Source organism: Centropristis striata, chromosome 20 (assembly GCF_030273125.1).
Source record: "Centropristis striata isolate RG_2023a ecotype Rhode Island chromosome 20, C.striata_1.0, whole genome shotgun sequence".
Classification (NCBI taxonomy): domain Eukaryota; kingdom Metazoa; phylum Chordata; class Actinopteri; order Perciformes; family Serranidae; genus Centropristis; species Centropristis striata.
In genome coordinates this window covers 22,340,371-22,368,214 of record NC_081536.1, presented here as the reverse complement: position 1 = coordinate 22,368,214, position 27,844 = coordinate 22,340,371, and the positions used below count along the sequence as shown (strand labels likewise).

The 27,844-nt window shown below is 39.8% G+C and overlaps 1 protein-coding gene across 5 annotated transcripts in view; it reads right to left on the bottom strand.

Moving 5' to 3' along the window:
- The window catches only part of wdpcp (WD repeat containing planar cell polarity effector), a 95,459-nt gene that overhangs the window by 51,826 nt on the left and 15,789 nt on the right, over positions 1-27,844 (bottom strand). For 4 of the 5 annotated variants that reach the window (XR_009396300.1, XM_059359170.1, XM_059359168.1 and 1 more), the window contains exons 2-5: positions 12,743-12,827; positions 8,829-8,873; positions 4,486-4,536; positions 2,361-2,431 (exon numbers count right to left, since the gene is read on the bottom strand). Coding sequence is in view for 4 of the 5 variants with exons in the window: in XM_059359170.1 (XP_059215153.1) it covers positions 2,361-2,431; positions 4,486-4,536; positions 8,829-8,873; positions 12,743-12,803 (228 nt within the window). In the remaining variant the exon portion in view is untranslated. Of the gene's footprint in view, positions 1-2,360; positions 2,432-4,485; positions 4,537-8,828; positions 8,874-12,742; positions 12,828-27,844 lie in introns of those variants that run through there. The other variant, XM_059359172.1, reaches the window with a different exon arrangement.

The following is a 27,844-nucleotide window of genomic DNA, read 5'->3' as shown; positions in this document are numbered from 1 at the left end:
TCCTGGCATTTAAAAAGGCCATAACAAAAAACTGGCTGAAAATTGACCCTCCAAGCCCAACACAATGGCTGGATATTGTTGAGGAGATCTACTCGATGGAAAGACTGACGTATTATCACAGAATGAAAGCAGGGACCCCACACCAATGGTGGCATACAGTAGTGTCCAATATAATAGCAGTCCAATGTGACTAACCAGATGAATCCAGGTTTTTAGTATATTTTTTATTGCTACATGGCAAACAAGGTACCAGTAGGTGCAGTAGATTCTCAGAAAGCCAACAAGACCCAGCATTCATGATATGCACGCTCATGCTCTAGCAATAAAAAATATACTAAAAACCTGGATTATTTGGTTAGTCACATTGGACTGCTATTATATTGAACACTACTGAAAAAGGACTGTGTACACAAAAAAAGTTGGGCCAATTACTCAGTAGACCGAAAGGACAATGATAAAAGCTGCAACTAGAGTGGTGTGCCCCACCCCTATCCTTTTTATTTTTATTTTCCTTTAACTTAAGTTTACTCTATTTTTTACTTTACTTTTTTCTTTACCTTTCCTAGTTGTCTTTTTGGATATTTGTATGTTTTTGTCTATAAGTTTAATGCAAAATAAATAAAAAGTTAAAAAAAAAAAAAAAGAAAGCTATTCGCCAGTTCCTTGCAGCATATCAAGCATACCGCAAAGCTGGAAGCTGTTGGTGAAAGAAAAAAAAATCCTCTAACACTTTCTTTTTATGGATTTGAAATCTATAAGCAAACTTTTGAAGGGCCAGATGTGCAAAGGCCATGATGAACATTTTAAGCTGACTGTTTGTCTACAGGCTTGATTGTTTACAGTTAGAGAATATAATAATCACTTTAGGCCTACAACAATGATAAATGAGAATTGAAATGTAGATAGATTACCTTTATTAATTTCCATTTTATTTTTTTCAAAGCAACAAGGAGCTACTTGAGAGGAGCCAAAGAGCCACATGTGGCTCTGGAGGTGCAGGTTGCCTCCCCCTGGTCTAAATTAACCCATCAATAGATCTAGATAAGCATTCATTTGTATGTTTTTGTTAAATGGAATGAAGACCTCACTCGAGGACCTAAAGTCTAATTGATGGGCAGGACACTGAATAAACGTCTCAGGACATTTGGAGTCTATAGCTAACCTATCTAGGGAAACTCAAGACTATAGCCACCCAAGTTAAAGTTTGGCAACATCTCGAGGATAGGGCACCGGATCCCAGACGTACCTAGATTATGACGCTGTTTTAGTTGACCGAAACCAAAATATTTTTTTACCTGTTACATAAACTACATATTCTTGCAATGGAAGATTCACATTAGGCCTGTAGCAATAATACATTAATATAAAATGTTAAATATCCCACAGAGAGCCACTAGAAAGGGCTTTAGATAGCTCCTAAGTTGCAGGTTGCCTACCCTTGTTTTAGGTAAATGTTGCTAATCAAAGTGGAAAGGCATATATAAAAGGAGTATATAAAAGAGAGAAAGGCTGAGAAGGAGAAAAGGGGTGCAGAAGAAAAAATGTGCTGGGTTAAAGTACTATGACAATGTCTTTCTGACAGAGAAAACTGCTTTATGGACACATGCTCCAAGTTTCTGTAATTATCTTGGTGGTACACAGTACCGGACACATGCAACCACAGGTGGCCACTGCAGCAGTTCCTGTCAGGGAGGGGTGGGAGAGAGTTGAAAGAGGATGCAGGTAAGGACTGCTTGTGTGCATGTCAGCATGCGTGTGTGTGTGTGTGTGTGTGTGTAAGGTCGGTCATTCCTGCCACATTCCAAACCCAGCTGGGGTGATTGGATGGGAGGAGAGAGGGACGGAGGAGGTGGGGTGTGGAGGTGAGCCGGGGTGTTTCTAGTTTCAGACAATGGTTACGGGTGAGAGGAGGGAGGTGGATGGGTGGGGAGTGTGCGTGTGTGTAACAGCCACAGACAGGTTCCAGCAAACAAAGCTAGGTCTGTACTGCCACAAGTACAGAGGGGACGAGGGGGGGAGGAAAAGGGGGATGAATGAGGGGAGAGGAAGGGAAGGAGGAGGAAGAGAAGGAGGGAGGAAGAGAAGGGATGAGGGGGCGGCCTGCAGCCCCCTGATCCCCTCAAATATCCCCCTCGATGACAGAGCTCGGCCGAAAGAGAGGTGATGAGAGAGGAGAGGGAGAGAGGAGAACAAACGCGAACGACAGGGAGAGTGAAAAAAGAGAGAGAATGCCCCTATTTGTTAATCAATCGGCCGTTTCGGAAAGGGAAAACTCAGAAAATCCCCAGAGGGAGGAAGAAGACAGGGGTGGAGAGGACGGGAGGGGAGGCGGTGGAGGGTTTAACTGAGGAGGCGGGTACCTCCAACTCCTTCAGCGAATCGCGGAGCTTCTCCGGTCGGCGGTTCCTGGGGGTCCACGAGTAGCCTCGAGCTACGGAGGACAAACAGGAGAAGAATCTCATGTGACTTGAACTTTTAAACACAGACATAGGAGAAATATTCTTTTTAAATAACCCTCATGGGAATTCAGAAGAATGTGGCACCAAAAAACGGAAAAGGGTAAAAGGGTCGCACTTTGTATCTGGGTTGAGATCTACACATGAAAAGGGGTGACAAGAGGAATAAAAGGTGGTGACAAGATGGTCAGGTGGAATAAAGAGATGCAGGTACATGAAGCAGGTGTCCCACAATGCAATGCTGGATCTGTTCTTGGATGCATGCAGAGTTACGGTCCAACTCATGAACTTTAGCTCCATTTTGACCATTAAATCAAAAATAATCAATTAGTTTATCAACAGAAATGTTAACAACAATTTTCTATTTTGAATCTTTCAAGCATTTCAAGCAAACATTTCATTCATTTCAAGCAACATCAGCTTCTTAAATGTGATGATTTCCTGGGATTTTCCTGTGTTGATATATTGGTGTAAAGTGATTATTTTATGGTTTTGGACTGTTTTTTTGTTTTGTTTTGTTTTTTTTTTACTAAAAAGGAACCTAAAAGATGTTTCCTTCATCACTGGAAAATTGACGTTTTCACCCATTTGTATAGAAAAAAATATACAAAAAAACAAAAACATTTGAAAATGAATGAGCATAAATGTAAAAATAATATAACAATTAATAAAAATCAAGTGAATAAATACATTTAAAAATGAATAGTGATACATCAATAAATATAAATTAAATAGGAAAGGAAATGAATAAGGGGATTACTACAAAAGGTAAATTAATAAAATAGCAAATTAACAAGAAATATCAGTTTATGAAACATATGCCTACAGTTAAGTTTAACAATATTTTGGGTACATTTAACGGCATATTCATTATTATTGATATTCATTATCTATCGAGTAATTTATTCCTATTTTAATATATTTTGGCAGCTTCCATCCTCCATAAAGAAGTTCAACATGTTGACATTTATGGATTAATTTGATGGTGGCACATATAATGAAAAGAACAAAACTTAATATATCTAATCTTTTGGGTACATGGCAGTGGTGATCAGTGGTGAGTTTGTGAACATCTGACACCAGCATTGGTTACTCTGAGCAGCAGTCACTCATTTATGTTTAAAATCATTGCCCACTATGTAGAAACTACATTGAAGTAGTAACAAGTTTTATATTTTTGATTACCAAATTCCCAAAGCAGCAAAAGTCTGAAATCTGCTGCTTACAGATTGATGTAGCTGCACTAAAGGAGTAAAAATATTCTACTGAAAGCAAAATGTCCCTTCAAAAACACACAAACTGGTCCTGGAGGAGAAGCAAATATTTAATCGTGAGGACTTTTGGCGCTCTTGAGTTGAGTTATCTCCCAAATGCAACCTCACAGTTAGCAGCACATATCTCAACACGTACCCACACCAAGGCCCCTTCATTTTAATTTCCCAGCCCTCCGTTTTCCCCTCCATCTCTAGTGGTTAAACAGAGGGAGGGAAGGAAAAAAAATACAGCTAATTGAATTTGTGCATCTGCTTCTGCCCACGCACATACATGAAGTTCAGTGAAAGAGAAGGACTGCTGTTTTCAATATGGAGCAATCACTCCCCTATGTGTTTATTTTACACTCTTGCTTTTCATCTTAACTGAAACAAACCATTAAGGAGTGGGATTCTCGATTAAGAATGAGTGGGAAGAAGAGGTAAACAGATGCATGCAAATGAGGGTGTGGAGGGTTGAGGGTGAGGGGGGGTCAGGGGAGAGAGGAGGGAGGGGAGGGCAGGGGGATGAGTGTTCGTCTCCTGATAAGGGTGTTTGTATTCCACTACTGGGTGAAAAGCAGAGAGAGGGAGGGAAAGAGAGAGAATAGAGGAAGTAGGACAGTTGACTGAGTAGGACAGTGATTTCTAGATGGTCATCCACTGGTAGGACGGTCAGGGCCACAAACACACACCACAAACACAAACCAACACATACACACACACACACGCGGGTGGATTTGAGGAATAATATTGTTTGAATCACTCTTTGATTTTACCTTCACAGAACTGTTGTTTCTCATTGTAGTAGTGATGCTCCAGGGGATGAGCTGGAAAGAAAGAATAAAAAGGTTATATCTGGAATACAACATGGTGTGCATGATAAATGATTTTCTGTACATATTGAGGAAGAGGAAACTAAGCCAGAGCTGGACATCCCCCTTTACGCTCCAAGAGACCTTGTTGGCAAACCCGTAGCCGTGCCTCGTGGCCCGGTCACTGTGAGCAAGAAAGTGGCCAGTCTGGTGGCCGGCCTCTCTGGCAGGCAGGAACACCTCCAGGATTAGTAGTATTAATCAGATAAGGGGGTGAGGGGCCAGACAGGCCCAGACATGGGCACCTGCTCTGGGGCTGGGTGGGGAGAGGAGGGGAGGAGGGGGTGGGTATTTGGCTGCAGGGGACCCTCGGAGCTGCTCCAATGAGCCTGGGTCTACCTCTAGTGGGGAGATGTGGAACTAACGTTTCAGAGGATAAAACAAACATACAAGGAAATGTTCAGAGGGCAATACACTTAACTTCAAATCCATTTAAATGGTGCTGATATCCAGAGAGACACCAAAAGACTTAAGACGCAGTAGGGGTGTAAATCACAAGAATATATCGATTCTTGGAACAATGCTACAATATTTGCTGATATCTTAAAGTCAATACAGTTTTGATTCGATTGAATTCAGGGGCCTGTGATCAATATGAGATTATATCAAACGTTTATTTAACACAATCAGCTACATTCAACTCACAACAAGCAACTCAAATATGATTTTACATTTAAATAAAATACAATCTATTATTTTTCTAATAAAAAGAATAACTTTAAAGTGGGAATTTCAAAACAAAGGCATATCTTAAAGATGCTTTGTATTGTTTGTAATTGCTTTAAGTGCTAAACATAGAGCATGTTTACATGTTATTTGTTTTATAAAATCCAATATGGAAACTGCCTGGAGCAACACTTTTCCAATATCTCCCTTTGTATCAAACATTTTTGGACTTAATTTTCCTATAGTTTTCAGCTTTATTCTAAAGAATCGCTCTAAGTTTCTTTCTAGTAGACAGCTATTGGGGCTGTTGCAAAACATACTACTTTGCTTTCGTAATAAATAAAGTTTATATTTTATACTACTGCGACCACATCGTCATTGTTATTGTTGAATATTAAGAGCGTGTCTGACTGCAAACATCCCCTCTGGAGCCTGAAAGGGAAGTGTGGAGCAAAGGATTGCCTCTGATATAATTATCAATATATATATTGTTACCCCCTTAAGAAGCATCGAGATCAGAACATCCAGGTTCCAGGACCACACACATGCTGAATCTGTCAGTCTCTTTAAAATGACGGACATCACTCTGCAGGCCTCTCAACAGGTTTAATTGTGCAATAGAGCAGTTGTTTTTAATGCACTTACAGATCTTTATCTAATGTGTTGTTTGACTAGTTCCTTGGTTTTATCTACAGTGTTCTTATGTGTTGCATTTTATTTCATCTATTTGTTTTATGCTTTTAAGACTATTTTATGGGATTATTTGCTTTACGAGTACATGACTCTCATATTTTTCAATCATGTTGATATGACAGTAAGGTATATAATCTTAAATAAATACATAAACCAGTCAGTGTAGTCTCACTAATATATACAGAACTGTTTCAGAGAGATGCTGCTTCATTTCACAATTCAACAGCACCACAAACTGCAGCCTCCAAAATGACTATATGTTTAAAACAACATTTGTCTAAAACAGTTTCAAAAGCTGAACATTATAAGCATCATAAAGGTAGAATTCATGGCAATTCTGCATTAGTTTTAGTTAATAAACTGGCAACTCAGTGTACAGTATGTACACACACAGCAGAAAAAACTGCCTTCAGCTTAAAAGGCCCTTAAGAGGTATATTTTCATCAGGTCAGCTTCTTACTGAGTGATGGGGTCCTAAATAAACAAACATACGCAAAAGTGAGTACAGTTTTTGTTACTTCACATGAGACATTTCAGTTTCTTTTTTCCGGTTACGTATTTCCATCCACCAATCAGAGTTTAGCAACTTTTCTGGGCCTTTAAATGCCACATGGACTGTACTCTTGTGAAATATGAGCCAAAATAATGAGGCAGTATATTGTTTTTGTTCATTTGTTTAAGATGAATGCCAAAGTGCCCATTAAAAATATCAAATAAACAAATTTGAATAAAATCTACTGTATATGCAATCATATCATGACCTGAGCAATCGTTACACCGCTGTGTGAAAATGTTATGATACTTTTGGATAGTGATTCTGCTCCCCTGCTCTGTTTCTCCCCTCCTTCTCCCCCCTCTCCTCCCTCCACTCTGATATCAAGCCACACTTTAGTAATCCTCCAAATGAAAGGATTTGGAGCGAGAGCATCGTCTCTCCACTGAAGATTGGAATGAAAGAGAAGGCAGCTTCTCAGATGAGAGAGAGACGGGAGAGAACCCCATGATGAGAGGGAGCGAGGGAGAGACATACTGTACACAAAATGAGAAAGAACCAAAATATACTAGTGGGAGAAAAAAAAACTGAGACAAAGAGAAGGAAATCAATGAAAGAGAGAGGGACACATCTGAGACAGGCACAGTGCAAAATGGAAAACATGAAAATGGAGAGAAAGAAACACTAAAAATACACAGAACTGATTGAGAAAAGCAGAAAATATCTCACAAATATGTTTTTATAACTTCATTATATCCTGACAGTAATACAGCAGTGAGAAATAATCATATTTTTTATAATTATCTTATATAACAATCTATTAAATTTACCTCCACACCTGAGCAAAAAAACAACTAATCAGGGCTGTGTACTCTCTAATGCAACTGTCAATCATGTCAGTGACTGCTCTGATCTGGGCAGCACAGATCAAATATGAATCAAGATTCTGCATTGCCTCAAATGGTTTTAGAAACATATATAGTAGAGTAGAGTACTGTTTACCATTAAAATGAGGAAGTTTGTGACCCAGCCGCCATTTTGAAAACAGTCAAACGAGGGGAGGAGGAAAGCTGCAAGAGGAGGTCTCACTCTGATTCAAATTCTGGCTTTTTTTCCAGTTTCAAATCTACTTTGAAAGCTTTAAAGTTGCTATAATTAATGTTTTATAAACAATGAAGACATGTTAAAGCTGTCAATCATAGTGATGAACCAACAGAAAGTGTTTTAGTGTCTTATAGGTCATTATTTTGGTTTTGCAGCCGACAACTTGACAGTTTTGGTTAATTCTCCTGGTTTTCATCAGCTCTTTTCCAGCAGCAGTGAAAAATTTCCAAAACCCAAATGTGTGCTACCTGCTCTGCACCAAACAGCGGAGAGAAACAGTTAAATACTTGCTGGTGAACAGCAACTAAAGAATGACAAGAATAAGAATGCGCTGCATGTATCACTTACATACTGAACAGTTCACACTGCTAGTATATAACATGTAATCAAATCTACATTATATAATCACTATTAATGACCTTTAAATGTCCATGACAGGGTGGACACATTTTACGGTTTTCTCGTACATTGTCTGTCGCAGTTTATTTATAAAACAGTGCATTTCTAGCAGCCTAAGGTTGCCCCTGATTTTTTGGGGGAAAGTTTTTAAGTCTCAAAGGCACTTTTTGGTTATAGTGACCCAACTGTGAAGCCCTACTTAGTCAAATTTGAATAATTTTGAAATCTATTCAGTGGAGTCCAACTTTCAAGGTGTGGCACTTCGATGAACAACCCCCCTCTGAGCATTCAGTGTAAATTTCCAAATTGTTGCAAGATGCATCATTTTCATAAAAAAAATGCACACACTAAAATTTTAAAGAGAAGGAAGAGACAGCTCGTTGCTACACTGCTGGGGCCGTGGGGGAGCGATCTGAGCGCTTCCTGAAGGTAAGGGAAGCCTCCAGGCCTGAGGCAATATGAGGCTGGACTACATGGGGCCTCTTGCTATATGATCTAGGAGAAAGTCAACAGTTTAGTTTCCCTATCGCTGTGTGGCAAGACCCCAGGTCAACATGAACACAGGGAGTGTAAGAGATAGAACCACAGAGGCCTAATAACCTGTGAGTGTGTGTGAGCATGTGCATGTGCATGTGTATATAAGGCTTTAGGGTGCAAATCCTACATACTAATAGCTTCTGTGTGGACAAGTGTATATGTGGCAAGACATGGAAACACACAAGAACAATAATTTGTGTGTGTGTGTGTGTGTGTGTGTGTTTACAGCTTATAGGAGCGTGGGAGGCAGCAGAAAGCCCTTCTTCATATATAAGAAAATCACATACATTCCAAAAACAAGACAAACGCAACTTATCTTAAACACAAACAGACATCCAATATAAACACTATTTACCTGGCTCTCCTTTATCGTAGTACTGATAGGTGCCAATATCTGTATCTGTGGGGCGAGAGAGAGAGAGAGAGAGAGAGAGAGAAGAAGAAGAGAGAGGGAGAGAGATGAACATCTAGCTGTCAGGGAAAAGCAGAAGACAGATCAGCAATTTCGCACCGTGGGATAAACAATCGCTATCAGCCAGTGGCCTGTCCCGTCTGCCAGCACCACAGTTTAGATAAGACCCTGTGAGGGAGGAGGAGGAGGAGTAGGAGGAGGAGGTGCAGAAGGGAGGGGGGTCCGAGCCAGAATGGAGGGGGGGCAGAGGGGTATTAATAAAGACAGGAGTGTGCCTTAACCCATCCCACCTGAGGGACAGACTCTGATTTACACACATGCAACATATACATTTAAAAATCGACACACAGATTCAGCAGGCAGCTGGAAAAAAAAACAGCATATGACCAACATACATATAGCAAACAACGAGCACAACACACACTGGTACACACATACACACACACAAACACAAACTGCTGAGCGGAGCTTTTTTGTCAGTGTTATTCCTGCAGGCCCCAAAAAACCATAAGCAGCCAGACTCGGATTCGCACAACACATCGTTTCTTTATCGCTCCACTACTGTTGCTGCCGCTGCTGCTGCTGCTCCTGAGGCCAGGTCACACTAATACAACAGGAGAGCTGATGGGAAACACACAAACACACACACTAACACAGCACTATAAGTAATGGCTTGATGTCACTTTTTCTCTTTCTGACATGGATAGTGATTCTATAACCTTGAGTGTCTGCCAACCTGAGATTTTTAGCGATTTTAGTGGACTGAAATTATATCAACACGGTCTCTTCAGTCTGCCTACAAATAACACTTTACACTTTTACATTTAGTCATTTAGCAGACGATTTTATCCATAGCGACTTACAAGGGAAACAATCAAGGTATAGTGAGATAAGTGCGATAAGAGCCGTAGTGACGTAGTGACGATTTCTTACTTTTAAAGTATGTGCAATGCATACAACAAAATCCAATTTTGCCTGCATATGATACACACAGGAACATTTCCAAAAATATCAACCCTAGCAGTTGCAGGAGAATGGCACGTCATTATACATCAGGGTTTGTACAGTTTAGCAGTGGTCAAATTCAAGCATTTTTCAAGGACTTTCAAGCTTTTCCAGTATCTTACACCTGTTGTAAATTGCATGTTTTAGATGAGTACTTACATACTAAAAGGGGAGATTTCACTTAACCATACCAACAGGGATGGTATTACACATTTAGGAGGAACGGTCTTCATTTCAGATAGGCTATTCATTATTTTTTACATTGAACATGTGATTATCTATAGTCTATAGATGGATATAGTCAGATTGCAAGAGAAGTACAGCAAGAATTTCAAGCATTTACAAGCACTTTATCCAAAATCCCAGCACTTTTCAAACCTTGAAAATCCAACTTTTAAATTCAAGCATTTTCAAGGATTTCAAGCATCCGTACAAACCCTGATAGATAAATGTGATGTTTGCTATTGTTAAAAGGTTGAAGTTCTGTGTGTTTACGTTACAAAACTACTTCTCTAAGGTTAGATCAAAAAGTTCCTGGTTAGGCGTTATAGGAGATAGTTTGAAGAGTAAAATAGTTATGTAGTTACAAGGACTACTAGAAGTGACATAGTTACGTAAAAACGTGATGCACGGAAGTTAAGTGATGTTGAATCACATTGTTTACTTTTGTTCTCACAAAGGACATGAACGATGTTCTCCTGGGGGAAAGTTCTGGGTTTGTTTGACCTCTGCTGCCCGCCCTAACTGGTACTTTTGTGCTTTATACTCCATCTCAGAATCATTCCTAATAAGTACGCCCGTTGGAGGGCGCCACTGACTGGACTGGAGTATCATATGCATGGAAAATTTAATTTGCCATATGCATTGCACGTAATTTGAAAGTGTCAAGTTGTGTTATTTGTACGCAGATTGAAGAGGTTGGGCTGGTTATATGGTCTGAACTTTCTTTCTGAATAAGCACTTGTGCAGTTGAGTTTTGGGCAAGTTTTCATCTATGGATCGCAATTAACTCACAAACTGTGATGCTGCTCAGCGCCCAGCAGCAGACGTGTTGTGACAGATGTCTGCTGTAGAGTACAGCTGTACAAACGTGATTAACATATGTAGAACATACACACAAACAGCAAAGAAAACATTTGTTTCACAGCATTACACAGAAGATGCTGCTTTTATGAATCCATATTTTTGTTTTCAGAGCTGATGTATATGTTGTAAGGAAGGTGGTGATAGGGAGCGTCACACCTCAGCGACCAGGCCTTTTCGCTCAGATGTATCCATCCACATTTTTCCCAGATAGCAGAAGACACACACAGCAGGAAAAAACAAACAAATAAGGATATGTCACCATCACCTGGGATATACACCCTGTCATACCTTTCTGTATACACATAAAACACACACACACACACACACAACACAGTCAGCCTCCGAGAGACACTATCTTCGTCTAAAGCTCAGCAGACTGTGAAAGACAAGACAGAATAGAAGGGAGGAGAAAACAAGAAAATGGAGAAACAGAGCATTTCCGTCTGACAGAAGAGATGGACTGATAGGTGGCGAGCAGGAAAACGCACAAAAACTGCCAGGAAAGTCAAACTTATGCCACACCCACTCACAGGGAAGAATTGCTCTCAGGCCATCGATCATTAATGTATGCATGGTGGCGATTTGCAGCTGACTTAACATACAGTAACAGATCCATGTGTACTGAAATATTTTCTTTGCGTTCTGTGCAAACAGTGTGCACATAATACTGAACATGCATAAATAAAACATATACTTTTTTTAGGTTTATGTAGAGCATGTATATTTTATGGCTGTCCTCACATAAGGAAATGCTTAGTCGACTCACACAATCTTGTTGACTAATCCATTAGGTGATTTTACTGACAGGTCTGTAAAACTGAGTTTCTCCAAAAGAATAATGCAAAAGCACCAATTAACACAAAAGCACCATTTGTTTACGAGCACTGTGCTTATAATTAAAAAAAAAAAAAAAAGCCATTCAACATGAAAAAAGCATAAAAAGGACTAATAGACTAAAGAAATCTTAGGACCAAAGACCAAAATGGCCAATAAGTTGCCAAATCAATTAAGAGGGGTAACCCTAGTGTACTTTGAGATGTACATCTCAAATTTCTGTCACTTTAAACAGACAGATTAATTGGCTGGTTGCTCTTTTGTATTTGTAATGGTGTTTTGTGATGTCTGTTCTAGTAGCAGCAATTTATGTTTCTCCAACTTTTTCTCCCCAACAAAGGGAAACAATGAAGTAACCTTGCACTGTCTGCTGTGACAGCTGCAATGACAACTTTAAGCTATAAATCTATAATGTGAAACATATTGCTAGCAGAAGAATAAGTCAACTGGCTTTGTGTGTTTGTTTTTTAAGGCACCTTTTAAAGCTGAGCCTCTGTGTGATGTAACAGCAATCTCACTATGTAAGAAAAGCTTCTCAGCTTCGACCTGCCTGAAATGAACTTCAGTGAACTGAATAAAAAACAGTTCTTTATAGTTTCTTTTGGTTGTTGTAGGTAACAGCTTGCCATTCTTCGTTTCAACCATTTACACACCTTGTATGGATGGATAAAAAGCTTGGCTTGTATACTGCAACAAATATAGATAGTGATAAAGTGAAAATTTGAGAGTGAAAACAGACAGAGTGAGAATTGGTGTTGACTGGAAGTCAGATTGTTAGAATAGATATAGGTGAGGTGGGGAGAAGGTGTGAAAACAAAGTGAGTGATGACAGAAAGAGCCAGAGAAAGATGTTGTGAGAGGAGGAAGAAAAAGTGGACGGGGGAAGAATAATTGAGAGAGGGAGGGAGATTGAACATGGTGATAAGTGCTACCTTTGACTTGGAGTGAGCTCTTGGTGGACCACAAGTGCAGCTCAGCCAGGCAAAACGCCATCTGACAGAGGAGTGTAACCCGAGTCTGCAGGGAGGGACAAGTGAGAGAAAAGAACAACTGAAAGAAGCAGAAAGAGCCAAACACAACCACAGATGGATATCTTGACGAGACAACATAATAGGTTGACATAAATAGGCCTAAGGGTCAAACAAAGTACACATGTAGGCACACGTTCTAGCATAATCGGCAGTTACTAGCAGACCATGTACCTGGAAAAATCTGCATTTTCCTATAGCAGTATAAAATATAAAGTAGAGCGGAGACAAAGGACAACAAGGCAATGTCCCTTTGAGACCTTAGTGTTTATTGTGTACAGTGAAAAAATTATCATAAGACCTTGCAATGACATTAACAGTATTGGCAATGCAAACAAACCTGATCTACATCCATCAACAGAACAGAAACCACCTTTTTCCTGTTTTATTTCACTTTTTTTTTTATGTCCCCTGATTAATTAATTTTATAGCTCAGTGTTGAACATTAATCAATTTTTTTTTCTTTCAATAATGGTAGCAGCAGTGGACTTGCTGTATAAGTAAAAGTAGCTTGAGATGATACCAGTTTTAGTGGTGGAAAATTCACAGATTACCAATATGAAGTAGCCTGGCTAACGCCAGACTATATTTCAAATAAAATCTAGTCTGGACACGAGCAATTCATTTTTCCAAAGAGGAGGCCTGGTTTACGATCCTCCAGAGCCGTTTATCGTATCAGTTATATCAGATGACGTATGTAGAGCGACAGAATTTGATGTTTACATAGCCAGACTAGCCCATCTCTACTTTGGGACTAAAATGCTCAATTCTGCTTCTGCAATATTTTTCTGCAGCATGTTCTGACTCTGGCTGCTCACAGTCTACCGGCAGTGTTTTCGCCAGCGCTTTCTGCAAGATTATTTATTTTTATGCCTTATTTGCCCCTCATGTCATTCACACACATCCACTGATTATATGGACAATAGACGAGCTGCTGCGGGTCTCTCGGCGGCTCCGCTGTACCCCGGCTCGCTGCGAGATCTCTGGCGTTACAGCAGTGAGCGGTAGCGGGGCTAGTTGGTAAATTAGGCTTTTACCAAATCCTGTGAAGCAAGGCTAAAACATCCTTTTTTGTGGTGAAACACGAGTGTAAAGTCAAACGTTGTTCTTCTTTTAAAATCAACTTTTGCTCTAAACTATTTAAAACGCTGTCTGCAGCTAGATCAAAAGAGAGCTTGGCGTCTGCTGCAGCCATGTTGGATCTGTAAGAAAACTACAAAACTACAAGCTTCCATCCGTCGAGTAGTATGCGTCACCGTCTTGCCGTCCCTCCCCGTTCTGTGATTGGATCCCTAAAACAGGGCTAAGAAACAGCCTTAGTTTCCAGACTGCATGCAGGTTCGAAATGAAATTGAGCGCGCAAGGCAGTATGGGTATACCCAGGCTAAATATGATGACTAATTTAGTAAAATTTGAACTTGGATAAAAACTTTTTCTATGAAGATTGTTTTTCTTTTAAAAATATTTTATTTGGCCATTTTATAGATAGAGATAAGATTGTGCAGCAATTTTGCACCAATATGACGTATGAAATGTAATCAGAAAGCTGCTTTCTTTAACAAATAACTGTATTAAGGAATATTTTATTTTATTGGACATTATGTGTTACAATTACAACCAATGCTAGAAATGAACACTAAGAAAAGTATGAATGAATAAAAATAAAACTGATAGCTAAACAAACATCAGTTCTGTGTCAGTCAATTACTGACCATTTGAATAAACAAATAATTAATTAATTAAAATAAATGAGCTTAAAAAAAAGTACTGCATGTTTTGCACCATTCAATTGCTGATCAAATAAATAAAAATGAAATAAATAAGGAATACCATTTCTAAATCACGGAATGCATCATTTTCTGCATTACATGCACTGTAACAATGTGTTTCATGTCGGCACATATCAGGGGAAAAAAATCAATCTGACTCTAAAAGTTGCAGTAGTGGTAATGGTATATTAATACTTGTTAGTTTGTTGACAAGGGGTTTCTTAAAAAATACCCAAAGTGCTTTGGTGTAGCACCACTTCTAGTAAGTTGGAATAACATTTGTGGTTACTGTACAGGTATGAATGCACATTTTGACCACAAATCAAAAAGAACGTAAGATAAAGACAGACAGACAGACAGACAGACAGACATGAGCATGAACTCAGACTGACACAGACAAGGTCAAGGCGGCGATGTTTGCACCTTCATTCACACACCACAGGTGAGCAGTGACGGACACACACTTTGGAGTTGACAGCCAAGACAAAGCAGGCAGCATTCCTCACATCAGCTAATGAACACAGGACGGGTCTGACAGGCGCTGGCCATCACTCAGTCTTTATTACAGACTTTATTCTCCAGTCAGTTAACTGGAAGGTTAAACCTCTTCCGGTCCTCTACGTGCAGTTTCCCCTATAGTATTGATGGTTTGTTTTTTCTGGTGTATTTTTTGTTTTGTCTTTATTAGCAGTGTCCTTGAGTGAGTACAAGTACTTGAGTGAATAAAAAATAATTGTGGTCACTACTGATGATGGGTTGGCTGTTAAAAGAGTGACATGTTTGTGTAGGATGTCTTGTGCCTGCAGTGTTTTACCTACACTTTCTAGTATCAGCTCAGCTCGTTTGTAAGCTCGACTATGGTGGTACCACAACTTTAATGGAAAACAAAAAAAGAGCGAGCTGAGACAGATATCCTTACTGATTTTCGAGGGGGAAAATTCATCCATAACTGATATGGTGGACAATATAGTCATTTCTTGAGCTGGAATGAAAATAGACCTTATTTATATGGATAATGCACCAATTTTTCACCACTCTCTTGAGCTACTTTCTCAAACATAAACCTTTATTAAAAAATATTTAGCATTGTTATGCATTATTATCCATTATACAAACAATGTATTTAATTGTCAGCCAATTAAATAAATTATAACTGAGGGAAAAAAAGAAATAAATAGTAAGAAAATAAATAGCTAAATAAACAACATTACTGTTCAGTTTCAGTCAATATATCTGTCGGGCTCTATCCTATATATTTGATCACATACAGTTACAGTAACTGTGTCATATTGGTCTAAACTGATGGGTCTTGTAGAGTGCAACTGTAGGAAAACGGTTGAAGTTCAACAAAACCAAACTAATCTTTAACTGTAGTTACTTTATTGTGTGCAGCGTTAAGTGTTTATTACATTGAACAAATACTGACAACTGCTATTGTGATGGACCCTCGGATCTTCCACAGTGTAAATAGCATCCCTTATGTCAGGACTCAGATCAGCATACAGTGGCATGTGAACCTCTGTATTAAAGGTGCAGCAGTATTGCTGTGTACCATTCATTTATCTGTGCTCTCGTTAACGCTGAGAGGGGACTCTCTCTTATCTTGCCCCTCTTGCACCTCATGGTGTGTGTGTGGGAAAAAAATCTCATTTTACCACTCAAACCCCAAAACTACAAGTCCCAACAAAAATACACACAGATAACACCGGGTGCCATGGAAACGCTTGGGCTAGCATGGCGTGGCAGCGACAGCGTAACGAGTTTACTGACATAAGAGGATTCTTTTATCCTCTCCTAACCAGCTTTTTTCGTGGAAGTCAGCCCTTTTGGAGGGAAAACCTCATTTCAGCCAGCTTTCATTTAGTTATTGCCAGTCTGGCTAACCTAAAAGTTCTTGAGACCTTGTTCAGTGCAGCTGTCAGGGTCTCTGGGAATTTATGGCAGAATCGAAGAAACAAGGGAGCTGATATAGATACAGAAAATACAGGAACGATAGGCAAGTGTGTGTGGATAGGAATGATGTGTGTGTTCATGAGACTTGTGGACACATATGTATTAGTGCAGGCAACATAGAAAAGATGAGACAAAACAATTTCTTGCCCAATGACACATGTATGTTTACATACTTTAGTAATATTTTCATGAACAGGTGCCCTATGATTTTGAAATATTGATGACCTTTAAACATGTGTATCACATTTATGAAAATTTTTAAAAAAAGAAGCATCAACAACGGTATAGTGGCTGCACTGAAAAGGTTTCATGCACACACACATAGATACAGTTGTACAGTAATCACACTCAGACACAGAAGCATGCACACACACTGTACACAGCATGCTGCACAGGTCCTGGACAGCTGCCATACTCATTCTGATTTCTGGCTGGGGTTGCTGTGGGTTACCTGTACCCCCGCAGAGCTTTGTGGGGGTCAACGTTCAGTGTACAGAGGGATGTGTGAGGGGTGAGGGGGGGGGTCTAGGTTATTGTACCCTGTCTTTACACTAGTAAAGAGGCTGCTTTAACATCAAAGGAGGGGAGGGAAAACATACGACTCCTCTTTCAAAGACAGTCCACAGGAACTACGACCTTGTCTGCTCTCTGCATCTCTTTCTATGCTCTTCTTTCACTGTCCCCTCTGGCTGGTTACTGAGTTTGAGAGTAGGTGTGTGTGTAGGTATGTGTGCAAAGAGGAACAAGAGCAACAGAAAGTGTCTTTGTATGCATGTGCTTGTGTGTGTGTGTGTGTGTGTGTGTGTGTGTGTGTGTGTGTGAGTGTGAGTGTGTGTGTGTGTGTGTGCGCGCAAGAGAAAGTCAGACAGAACTTTAGTAAATATTTATTTGAAACTGGTTCCTTAAGAATGAATGGGAGAAACAATGGAATCCTTTCTCAGATATCTGGATCACAGTGTTTTTCCTTTTCTCATTTGTTTAAGCTCTCAACAGCCACAACTCTAACAGACAATTAATCAAGCCAGCAGAATCTAACACAGAGCTGTTGTTATGTACACACTTTGAGTGCGATTGTCTAGTCCAGATGGATATAAGGCACAATCATCATAATTGGTTTTACCTGACTTATGGCCTTTCCACATCCTCTTCCTGGTGGAGGAATGGCATGTCCTGACCTTTCTACCTTGACTTAAAACACTAGGAAGGACTTAGCCAAGACAAGTTTTGTACCTCATCATTAAAATTCACAGTCACATGTCACTTTAGTGTAACCTGTGCAGCCCTTAAAGCATCAACGACACAAATAGGTTTTGGAATTGTTTGACAGGTGCTTTGAGAATCCGCCGTAGGTGCTCTTAAGCTGATGTGTGCCTCCTAAAACCTATACAGTAACTACACAAGAAATGAAATTTAGGTTCTGTCTACATGTGTAGAGATGTTTTTAAAAAATGATATCTTCCTCTTAGTTTTGGCCGCTTGTCCATACGCAAACAGTTTAAGATCACTAAAACAGATCTTTAAAAAATATGCAGGTTTTACAAAACAGTTTTATTAGCATTGCTAGGTCTCATGACTACTTTTCAACTTTCACCTTGTATTGCTGCACCACTTCATGAAAGAACTGAGGAACATATTGCACCAAATGTTATTTGGTAAACTTCAGCATCTGCAGTTTAAAATCTGTCAGAAACAACGGTTTTGGAACATTCCTCTCTGGTTTTATGATGGATCGTTGATGTTGCCCCTATCACCAACTAATAACATCTTCTAGTTTGCATTTTTGCTTGTTTAGCATGTGGCTAAACCACAAATGAAACTACATCAGTGATAACAAAATGTTTTTTGGTCTAATCCTGCCCCTACCCACTGGCCAAAAAGCAAATGATGTAATTCTGTTTTAGTTACGTTCCAACTGTTTGGGAATCAGGGTTGCATATGTTTTGGCGGCTGGTAGAGATTTGAGGGCAACATACGTATGATTCCCATGTTCTATATCACACTTTGACTAAAAGAATGTAAACAACAACGTAGGATAATATCTGAAGACACAACATGGTATTATAGGAGTCCCTTTCTAGTATACAGCTTTAATGGTACAATACAAAGAGGTGTTTCTCTTATGTTTTAGCCTTTGTGTTGGCCAATAAGGAAGGGGCTGGGAAGGGGTTGCAAATAAAACAACTGATTTCTGTTTAACAGGTGTGAGGTAATAAACAAATGAGTTCAAATTTGGCAATTGCCTCAGGGTCTATTAGGGCCTTGGTCTAGATCTGCAACAAGAGACACAGACATTTTGTTTGACATCTCAAGAATTCTCTCTCTCTCTCTCTCTCTCTCTCTCTCTCTCTCTCTCTCTCTCTCTCTCTCTCTCTCTCTCTCTCTCTCTCTCTCTCTCTCTCTCTCTCTCTCTCTCTCTCTCTCTCTCTCTCTCTCTCCCTCTCTCCCTCTCTCCCTCCTCTCCCTCCCTCCAGAGGCAGTGCTGTCAGCTGGTGCAGTGGTCCCATCACTGTGAGAAGAGTAATGTGGTAAATTACAGGGTTAAAGAGCTGCCATAGGGTGACTGACACAAGGCCATCACTGCCTTTCCTTCTTCCCCAACACACACACACACACACACACACACACACACACACACACACACACACACACACACACACACACACACACACACACACACACACACACACACACACACACACACACACACACACACACACACACACACACACACACGGTCTGTGTAACTTTGTCAGTTTTTTCTTCCCTTTACCTTTTCTCTCTCTTATTTTTCCTTGTGTACCTTCACTTATCATCCCTCTGCCTACTTGTCCCATGCCTTTTATCTTTTTTCCACCTCTTTCTTGTCTCCCATGTTTTTCTGCGGTACCTCCTATTAGAAATGCATTAAGCTTTCTGACCCTGTCTGCAAGCTTTCACTCTCCCTTTCCGGCAATTTTAACTTTGTCTAGTCTCTCTCAAAGGACGGTATTTCAATGTGTCTGATTTTGTCTTTCTCTCTTGCAGTTTTTAGTCTACTCTTTATTGTCTCATCTCTCTCAAAAGAACAGTGTTTCAAATTTTCTGCCTTTTAAAAACATTTTTTTTTACCCCACAACCTTTATCTCTTGCAGACGCTCTCTCTCAGCTACTGCCTGGTCTTGTTTTGGCTCTCGGAGAGGAACTCAGCAAACATGAACATACAAAAAGGGACCAGAAAGTATATCTATATAGAGAGAGATATGTAGGGTGTGAGTGTGTAATTGTTAGTGCATATTTTCCAATCTGAGGTGCCTTGGAGTTCCTGTCAAGTCTCAGTCACAGACTACATAAACACATATGTATTCAGTAAACACACTCAGGTACTCAAGTCAGTCCTCCGTCCAATCTCTCAAACTTCTGATATGTGAACTCATACGGCGCACAACCACATACGTATGCATGGAAAGGCACATACAGTAGGATGCATACACTCCTATCTTTTAACCATGTGATACCTGAGGAAATGTACACATGCACACACATTTACATACATATGAAACGATGCACACAGACTCACACAAGCTCTTATCTTCAGTGTATCCTTGAGGGAGAAGTCCTCAAGCTTCCAGTGTCATATCAGAGAAGAAAGGTGGACAAACTCAAGAAACATCATGCCGCGGAAAGTGAGATAATGAGGAGTGAAAATCCGGATAAAACAAAGAATCTTATCCCTGAAAGTAGTTCAATGTATTTCACATTACACTACAGATAAGATGTGTTTCTTTGTGGTAGAGAAGAGACATGATGCTTTGGGGATGTGAAGAGGAAGCAGTGTGGCCGTGGATTCAGCAAGGTACACAATGGGCTACAACTTGACTTGTTTACTTACTGTGATGTAGTAAACTTTCCAGATAAAATTATGTAAGTGTATAATGCCAATGTGGAAATTTCTCTTTGTCTCCACCTCTGGTGTTAGCTAAGGAAACTAAAAGGTTGCAGATAAAGATTCCCATATAGTGCAGTTAATGAGTTAGCAGCTTTAAAATCTTAACATTGTTATTTTTCTCTTAATGACACTTTATCAATCTAGACACCTATTTGCTACTGAGGTTTTGAATTTTTTTTAACACTTATCAAAGAAACATGTCAATGTCAAGTTGTTATATTTGTACATGGTCTCAACATTGTGTACAGTTGCATCAATCTAATGCACACTTGTTGTCATTTCCTGTCACTTTTTTCATGAAGGTCTTGCCAAGCCCCCAGGAAGAGCACTAGGTTTTGATGGCAATTTGACATAGTGGCAAAATGGTGGAATAACGATTTCTGGGTCTGTCAAATGCAGGCGGCAACCTCCAGGTCTGAGCAGTGAGGCAAACCAGGAAGTGCCTTAAGCTGCATTCTACCGAAAATTCCAACAGGGGGCGCTGACGGCGGCTACAAAAGCATTTCGTTCCATTCATTTCAATACAAAAGAGAAAACTTCTCACTTGATTTATTACTTCAGAATATTTTTTTTGGACAACACTTTGGTCTCAATTGCTAGTTAAAAATCTTCTTCACAACAATTTGATGTTAATAGTTTAAATAATGGCCCCATTTAGAAGAAAACAGAAGATAAAGAATCATATGATTTGGGGCATGGCTACCTTTGATTGACAGGTCACTAACAAGGTGAGCCGCCACCATGAGAGAAGCAGAACAATACGTATCCATGGCACTGTGTCAACAAAATTATGTGCCAAAACTAACATGCTACAGTTATATGCTACAGTTGATGCTAACATGAATTAGCAGCGGCTTCTCTCAGTCAGGTTGCCGGTGTGGAGAGGTGTGTAGTCAGTGTCATCAGATCCCTCTCGCTCCTCCACAGTCCAAATACGGTCTGCTTCCCGTATGGCGACAAAAGATTGCTACGAGTGTAATGCTGAACTCAATGCTTCCAACAGGCAGTCCACAAACCAATGGGTAATGTCACGCGTACTACGTCCATTATTTATACAGTCTATGGTCACATGGTGCAATTGGAAAGACTTTTCCCTTAGACTTATAATGGGAAAGAAAGGTCGGTAAATCGGAGTATATTTTTAATTTGAATGTCACAACTGAACTGACACACAAATTACTTGTTTCATTATAAGAATTTGATCCATTTGGTCCAATAACATTTGGAAAGTCTAGAAGAGCAGTAAGATGAAATCACTTCATTCACATTCAAATTAGAGGAGCACTAAACCAGAAACAGCCAGCTCTGTCGGCAGAAGTCCTTATTGCACCTACTCAATGGGCTTAATAGATGGGTGGTTGACATGAACTCAAATTCAAAGTGAAAAAAAGAAAAATTCAAAAATATATGTCAAATGACATACAATTATATTCCCTTATATGTGAATAATTCATAACTGAATGTGTCCATTTCTAATTCTTCATATATTTAGCATATTATTAACTTTTGGTGTGGTAGTCCTAAAATGTGTCCACCGGTGCAACAAAATAAAGAATGTCATTATTTAATTCAGAGAATGTTGGACAGATAAGATAGATAAGCCCAAGGCATATTAGTTATGAATATTTTTATCAATTTACATTATTTTCAATGATCAATCAATGTAAATTGATAAAAATATTCAGATCAATACTTAAACTGCGTTGTACCAAAGGACTACCTTAAGACGACCAGTTCCGCACCGCACGGAAATAGTAATATTATGAAAATATTTGAGACATAAGTGATCTTGTGTGCAGTCCACCTGCTCCAGAGATGTCTTCTGTCCTTCCTGATTCTGGAAGGACTCCTCTCAGTAATGGGGTGGTCACATTAATGCCTGTTTTATATCGACATCATGGCGTTGCTCCAGGAGGACACCAGTTTTGCGGACAAAATGTAATGTGTCATAATAACTCTACATAGGGACCTTAACACTTATATCCTCTAGATTCATTAAGTAAACACTCGTATGACATGCATTCAAGTATTTTAATGTATTTAGATCAATTTTTCATTCAATTCCAGTTGTTTTAAGATAAGTAATGCTACCTAGGACAGTTGCACCGGTGGACAAATGTCACGTTCAAAACAGAATATTTGCATAGTTGAAGAACGATACTCATTGTTTGCAGATGGATTAGATGAAGAAGAATGAACTGCATATTAAAACATTAATTTTAATGAAATATTATCAAATTTTAGTAATATTTGTCACTGGGAACACAAAAATTGAGCGTCACGTCAACCACCCAGATGCAGAAGATCTGGGTCAAACTTTTTCTTCTTTATACATGCATGGAAAATAACGTTTACGTATTAAATCCAGCCCACTGAGCTCTGATTGGTCAATTGCTTCTCCAGCTGGGGGAAAAAGCTGTCAATGGGCACAACACCAGCCCCACTACATTGTTCTGTGATGTCCTGTGGAGTTTAATAAACATTGTAGCCTCTAGGCGTCACCAGTGGGGCTTAATCATGATTTCTTGTCAAATTCTTTTCTTCTTCTCTGCCCTCTTTCCCTCACTGTCTGTCTCTCAACTACTCTACTTCCTGAGGCGTTATTGAACTCGACCCACTGAGAAAAGAAGAAGAGGGGATGGACTAAAAACTATTTTCTTCAGAGTAAACGTGCTGTGAGGCCTGGCGGCAGTGTACACACATAACACACACACACACACAGAGAGTACAGTGCATGTTCTCAACTGTCCCATTACAAGACGGAGGGTTTGGTGGAGGATAGTGGAGGGTGGGCAAAGTGGCGCCAGGCAGCAGGCTTTTATTCACACACACACACTTAACAGAGTCCCACAGGAGCCCATTCAGCTGGCGGCAGAAGAAGAATAGAAGTGATTGACAGGCAGAACAAAATGAGGTAAAGGTAATACTATTCAACAGAGGTGACAGGTACAGTCACTCTGAATGTATGTGCGTGTGCGTGTGTGTGTGTGTGTGTGTGTGTGTGTGTGTGTTTTACAAGACATGTCAATCAGCAGGAAAATGAAGCTCGAGTGACATGGCCGATGGGCAAGTGTGTGTGTGTGTGTGTGTGTGTGTGTGTGTGTGTGTGTGTACTGGTGCATGCAAATGTGTTTGTGTGTAGATCACTTGAAGCATCATTCCAGGTTCGGAGGGCACTTGGAGGTGAGGAGTTGAAAAGTTGAGGTGTCCAGAGAAAAAAAAAAAAAAAGAGACTTTTGAAAGAAATGCAAAAAAAAAAAAGAACAAAATCACACAAAAAGAAGTTTGACTGTGTGAGAAATGCAAATTATAACTTTCTAGAGCAGAGTGGTACATCTTTAAGTCCCTTTGTTTATCCATTTTACAGTTCAAAATCTGAACATATTCAGTTTACTATAACTCATGACAAAGTAAAAACATCAAGTTAGGTTTGTGAGAGGATGCACCTTCCCTGTGTTTTGTTTTGGTACTAAAATGAATCCTAAAATCCTAAAATGAAATTGAATCCATGTTAGCATGTTTGTTTGAGAGTTTATTTGCAGAATAAACTAGTGAAATTGAAGTGAGTGGAATAAAAATCTACTAAGCTGAAATAGACAATATTTTATATTCTGGCTTCAAATGATTAATTTCCTGATTGGGAAGGTTTTTCCAGTTAAGAACTTCTTTACCCCCTTAAAAGTATAAATATTTCTATGAATTTTGCCATGTAGACACAATAAGGCAGTTCAAACAAACTGAATTCTATGCTGGTTCCAAAACTATATGTGGTGACATCCTTTTTGTTGTCTTCATTTCATGCACATCTGTCTCATTTAATAGGTGCATGAATATCTTAGTTTATTCCTTATAAATACTTGAAATTGTGAATAAGTTTTGATCTTTGTTGGTCTATGACGGAGGGCTTCTGAAATGTATTAGTTAATTGAAATTAGGATATCAATTCAGTGGCCAAATAATCAAGGATGTAATAATCCTGCAGCCTCAGTGTGACCGTGTGCAACAAAGAGAGGGAGAGAAAGACGGACACTGGGTGGCAGAGAGATGAGTGGAGGCTCTTATAAGCAGATGTGTAAACGTCATTAGAGGAGGTAATGGAGGGAGGAAGGTGGGAAGTGGGGGTGGGATAAAAGAAACTACTCCAGCAGAGGTATTTACCCAATGCCTGGAGCAGAAACACAAACACAGCAGCAGTAATGACTGAGACAGAGGGGCAGGGAAAGACAGAGGAAGAGAGACGTTTAGTGGCAGATCAGGTGTTGATTAGGCAGAACATTTGTTCGAGAAGACAAGCAACAGGAGAGAGTGGTTTAATCATGCCTACAAAATGTTCTAACAATCAAAATATCCACATTAAAACTGGAATCCACTAAACCAGCGATGGTTGTCTTTCCCTCCTGTTCAGCTAATAGGTCTAATCCTGGCAAGTGTTTCACTAAAAGCCGAGTGCATCTGCCCTAAAGCAACGCCCAAGGGCAGGAAAGACAATACTTCCAAACCAGCAGCAGAAAACGCTGGCTGACTTCAAAGACATTCTCTGGGACTATGTGCCTCTCCGGTCTCTGTCCCCTGTCACAGCGAAGGTGACGCGTGTCACACTGACCGTGGTTTTGTTTATGTTGTTGGATTTTCTTCTTTTAAAGCTGTTTGGTGCCCTGTTGTTCGCCCCTCACCCCGTGACCACAAACACACGTATAAGCAGTAAACACACACATGGACTCACAAACAATGAAATGTGTCTTTTTGTGTGCAGAAACGTGCACAAAAGACAAAAAACATATGGCTGAAACAGGGAAAAAAACAACATAACTTCATATATACAAATGCCTAATATAAGGTACATTCACACATTATACACATACTCACCAACCAGGTGCCTCAATCAGTGCATAACTTAAAATTACCAGAACTCTACCATTAATTTAGATCAAATTGGTACACATTTGTTTTCATAAACTATGGTGCATCAAAAAGGAATAGAGCTAAAAAATATATATATTTCTGCATCTTTACAAACGGTTTATTTTCAGACAAAAATAACTTTTTTTTTCAGTGAGACACGTACAGAAACATACAACTGAACACACACACACACACACACACACACACACACACACACACACAAACACACACAAACACACACACACACACACACACACACACACACACACACACACACCTGTCAAGGGATCAGGAAGACGGGGTCCTTTAAAGTTGTTGTCAGATGCACAGAGCGAGATGGACCCTGGCAAAACGAAAGGTCGCGACAAACGTCCCCTAGACTTCTCAGTGGTCTTATTTCCCCGTCACACACTCACACACACGCTGTCTGTCACCTCCCAGACGAGGCCATGACACCTTGGACACCTCTCAGCAGGCAGTGCCTCCCTCCGCCTCTCCCTCTCTCTGACAGGTTGACATGGCACAGAGTGGCCGGACGTCGATGGCACTCGGACCAAGAAGTTTGTTCCCCTTTGCCGTGACCTTAGAGATGGACGCCGGTGTCATATCTCCCTTCTCCCCCTGCTGCAGTACGCTCCTGTCGAGAAGTAGGAATGAAATCCTTTCTAGCGTCTACTCTCAGCACTGCTTTCCTTTTCTGGCAGTTGCCTATCACACTTCATCACTAAAGTATGATCTTAAGTCTAGGCAGTGGGGGGTTTTAAACTCACATTGTTTTCTATTTCTGGGTTGAAATTACCTTAATATTCTACTACAGTGGCTAACAATAATTAGCATAAAGAAATGTTTGTTTGACCAATAGCTAAAATCGCTATGATAATGGCATTTGGTTGACAATGGTGTTACATTTACATAGATCACATTTGATAGTTTGCTTGATAATTTATATCAAATACCTATTTATTTTCATCAATCAACGAATGGACCAATTGTATCAGGCTTTAACTTCATCCACATTCAAAATAGCTACATCTTAGTCTGGAAACTAGACAAATGTGCCAAGCTCATGTAGGGGTGGGCGATATGGCCCTATAAGATTATCACGATATTTCAGAGTATTTTCGCGATAACGATATTCTTGACAATATTAAAAAATACTGAAAAATATATAGAAAAAAACAAAATACAACAAAATAAAAATCAATCATAAATCTAAATGTAGTGTAAATTGCAAATCTCAACAGTTGCCAAATACAAAAAAATTGCTTACTTGAGTATTAGCAAATAATAATAAACAATAACCTTCTAGGGGGTCTGGGGGCCCCCCTGGGAGAAAATTTTGTACATTTTATAGTACAATGTGATCAATCTCGTCCACTTTGAGAGCTAAATGGGAGCAAACACCTCACAAACACATCATTGCCTATTTTTTATTAATTATTGAAAAGGAGAATAAGGGTTCTTCTATGTTTTATTTAAGCCATCTTATTTTGACAGTCTTCTTGTAATTTCTGTGGTGGATTCTGTGCTCTTATTTTGAAAGCTGCATTTGTATAGCGACAGGTAGTAATAGTCGCTTTTTGTGATTAAAACAACTTTAATTGTTAGCTAATGTTAGCTCGAATGCAACAGTGTGTTTGGACCGTTTGGACCTCTGACAGGACAGGTTGATAGTATTTAGATCGGCTCACGCACACACAGACGCACAGAGAGAGCGAGTGGGGACGCGACTGATACATTACAGACAGGTAGGTGCTTGTTTTGAAGCGCAGTGGGAGGGCAGCTCGGTATATTCAGTGCGTGTGTGTGAATGCGTGCGCATGTCTCGGAGGAGGACAGAGGGGTGGGTCAGCGTTTTGACTGACTGACGGGTGACAGACAATGCTGAGCAGAGACACAACGCAAAATAACTATGTTGTGAAAAGTGTAGATATACTTTCAGTAGCTTGAAATGTGACGTTAGCGCAGCGCAAGAGACTCTGGCGGGCCGCCAAGGTCTAGGTAATTAATAGGAAATCCTTACGCCACTATTATGTATGTATATGAAGTAGGGCATGTTGCCAATATCGTGATATGCATTTTTTTTACCCATAAAAAAAATATACCGGTATAATCGTGAACGATACGATATGGCACACCCCTAAGCTCATGTTTAATTTGCTCCTGCAGATATATCTGGTCCAACCTGGCCCTGGACGGACCAATCACACAAACACATTATAGTGCACGGTTTAGCTGCTTTAAAACAGACCCAGCACCACCTTAACTGTGACATGTTTCGTTGCCTATCAAGAGACATTTTGCTCTGAACTTCCAGACTAATACACCATTTATAAATTATTCTGGTAATGCCTGGCTACCTACACCTACAAATAAAGCTACAAATTAATCCATACAGCAGAGAATAAACAGAGAATTGGAGCTTTTTAATGTTTACTGACAGTGTGTGTCTCTTCT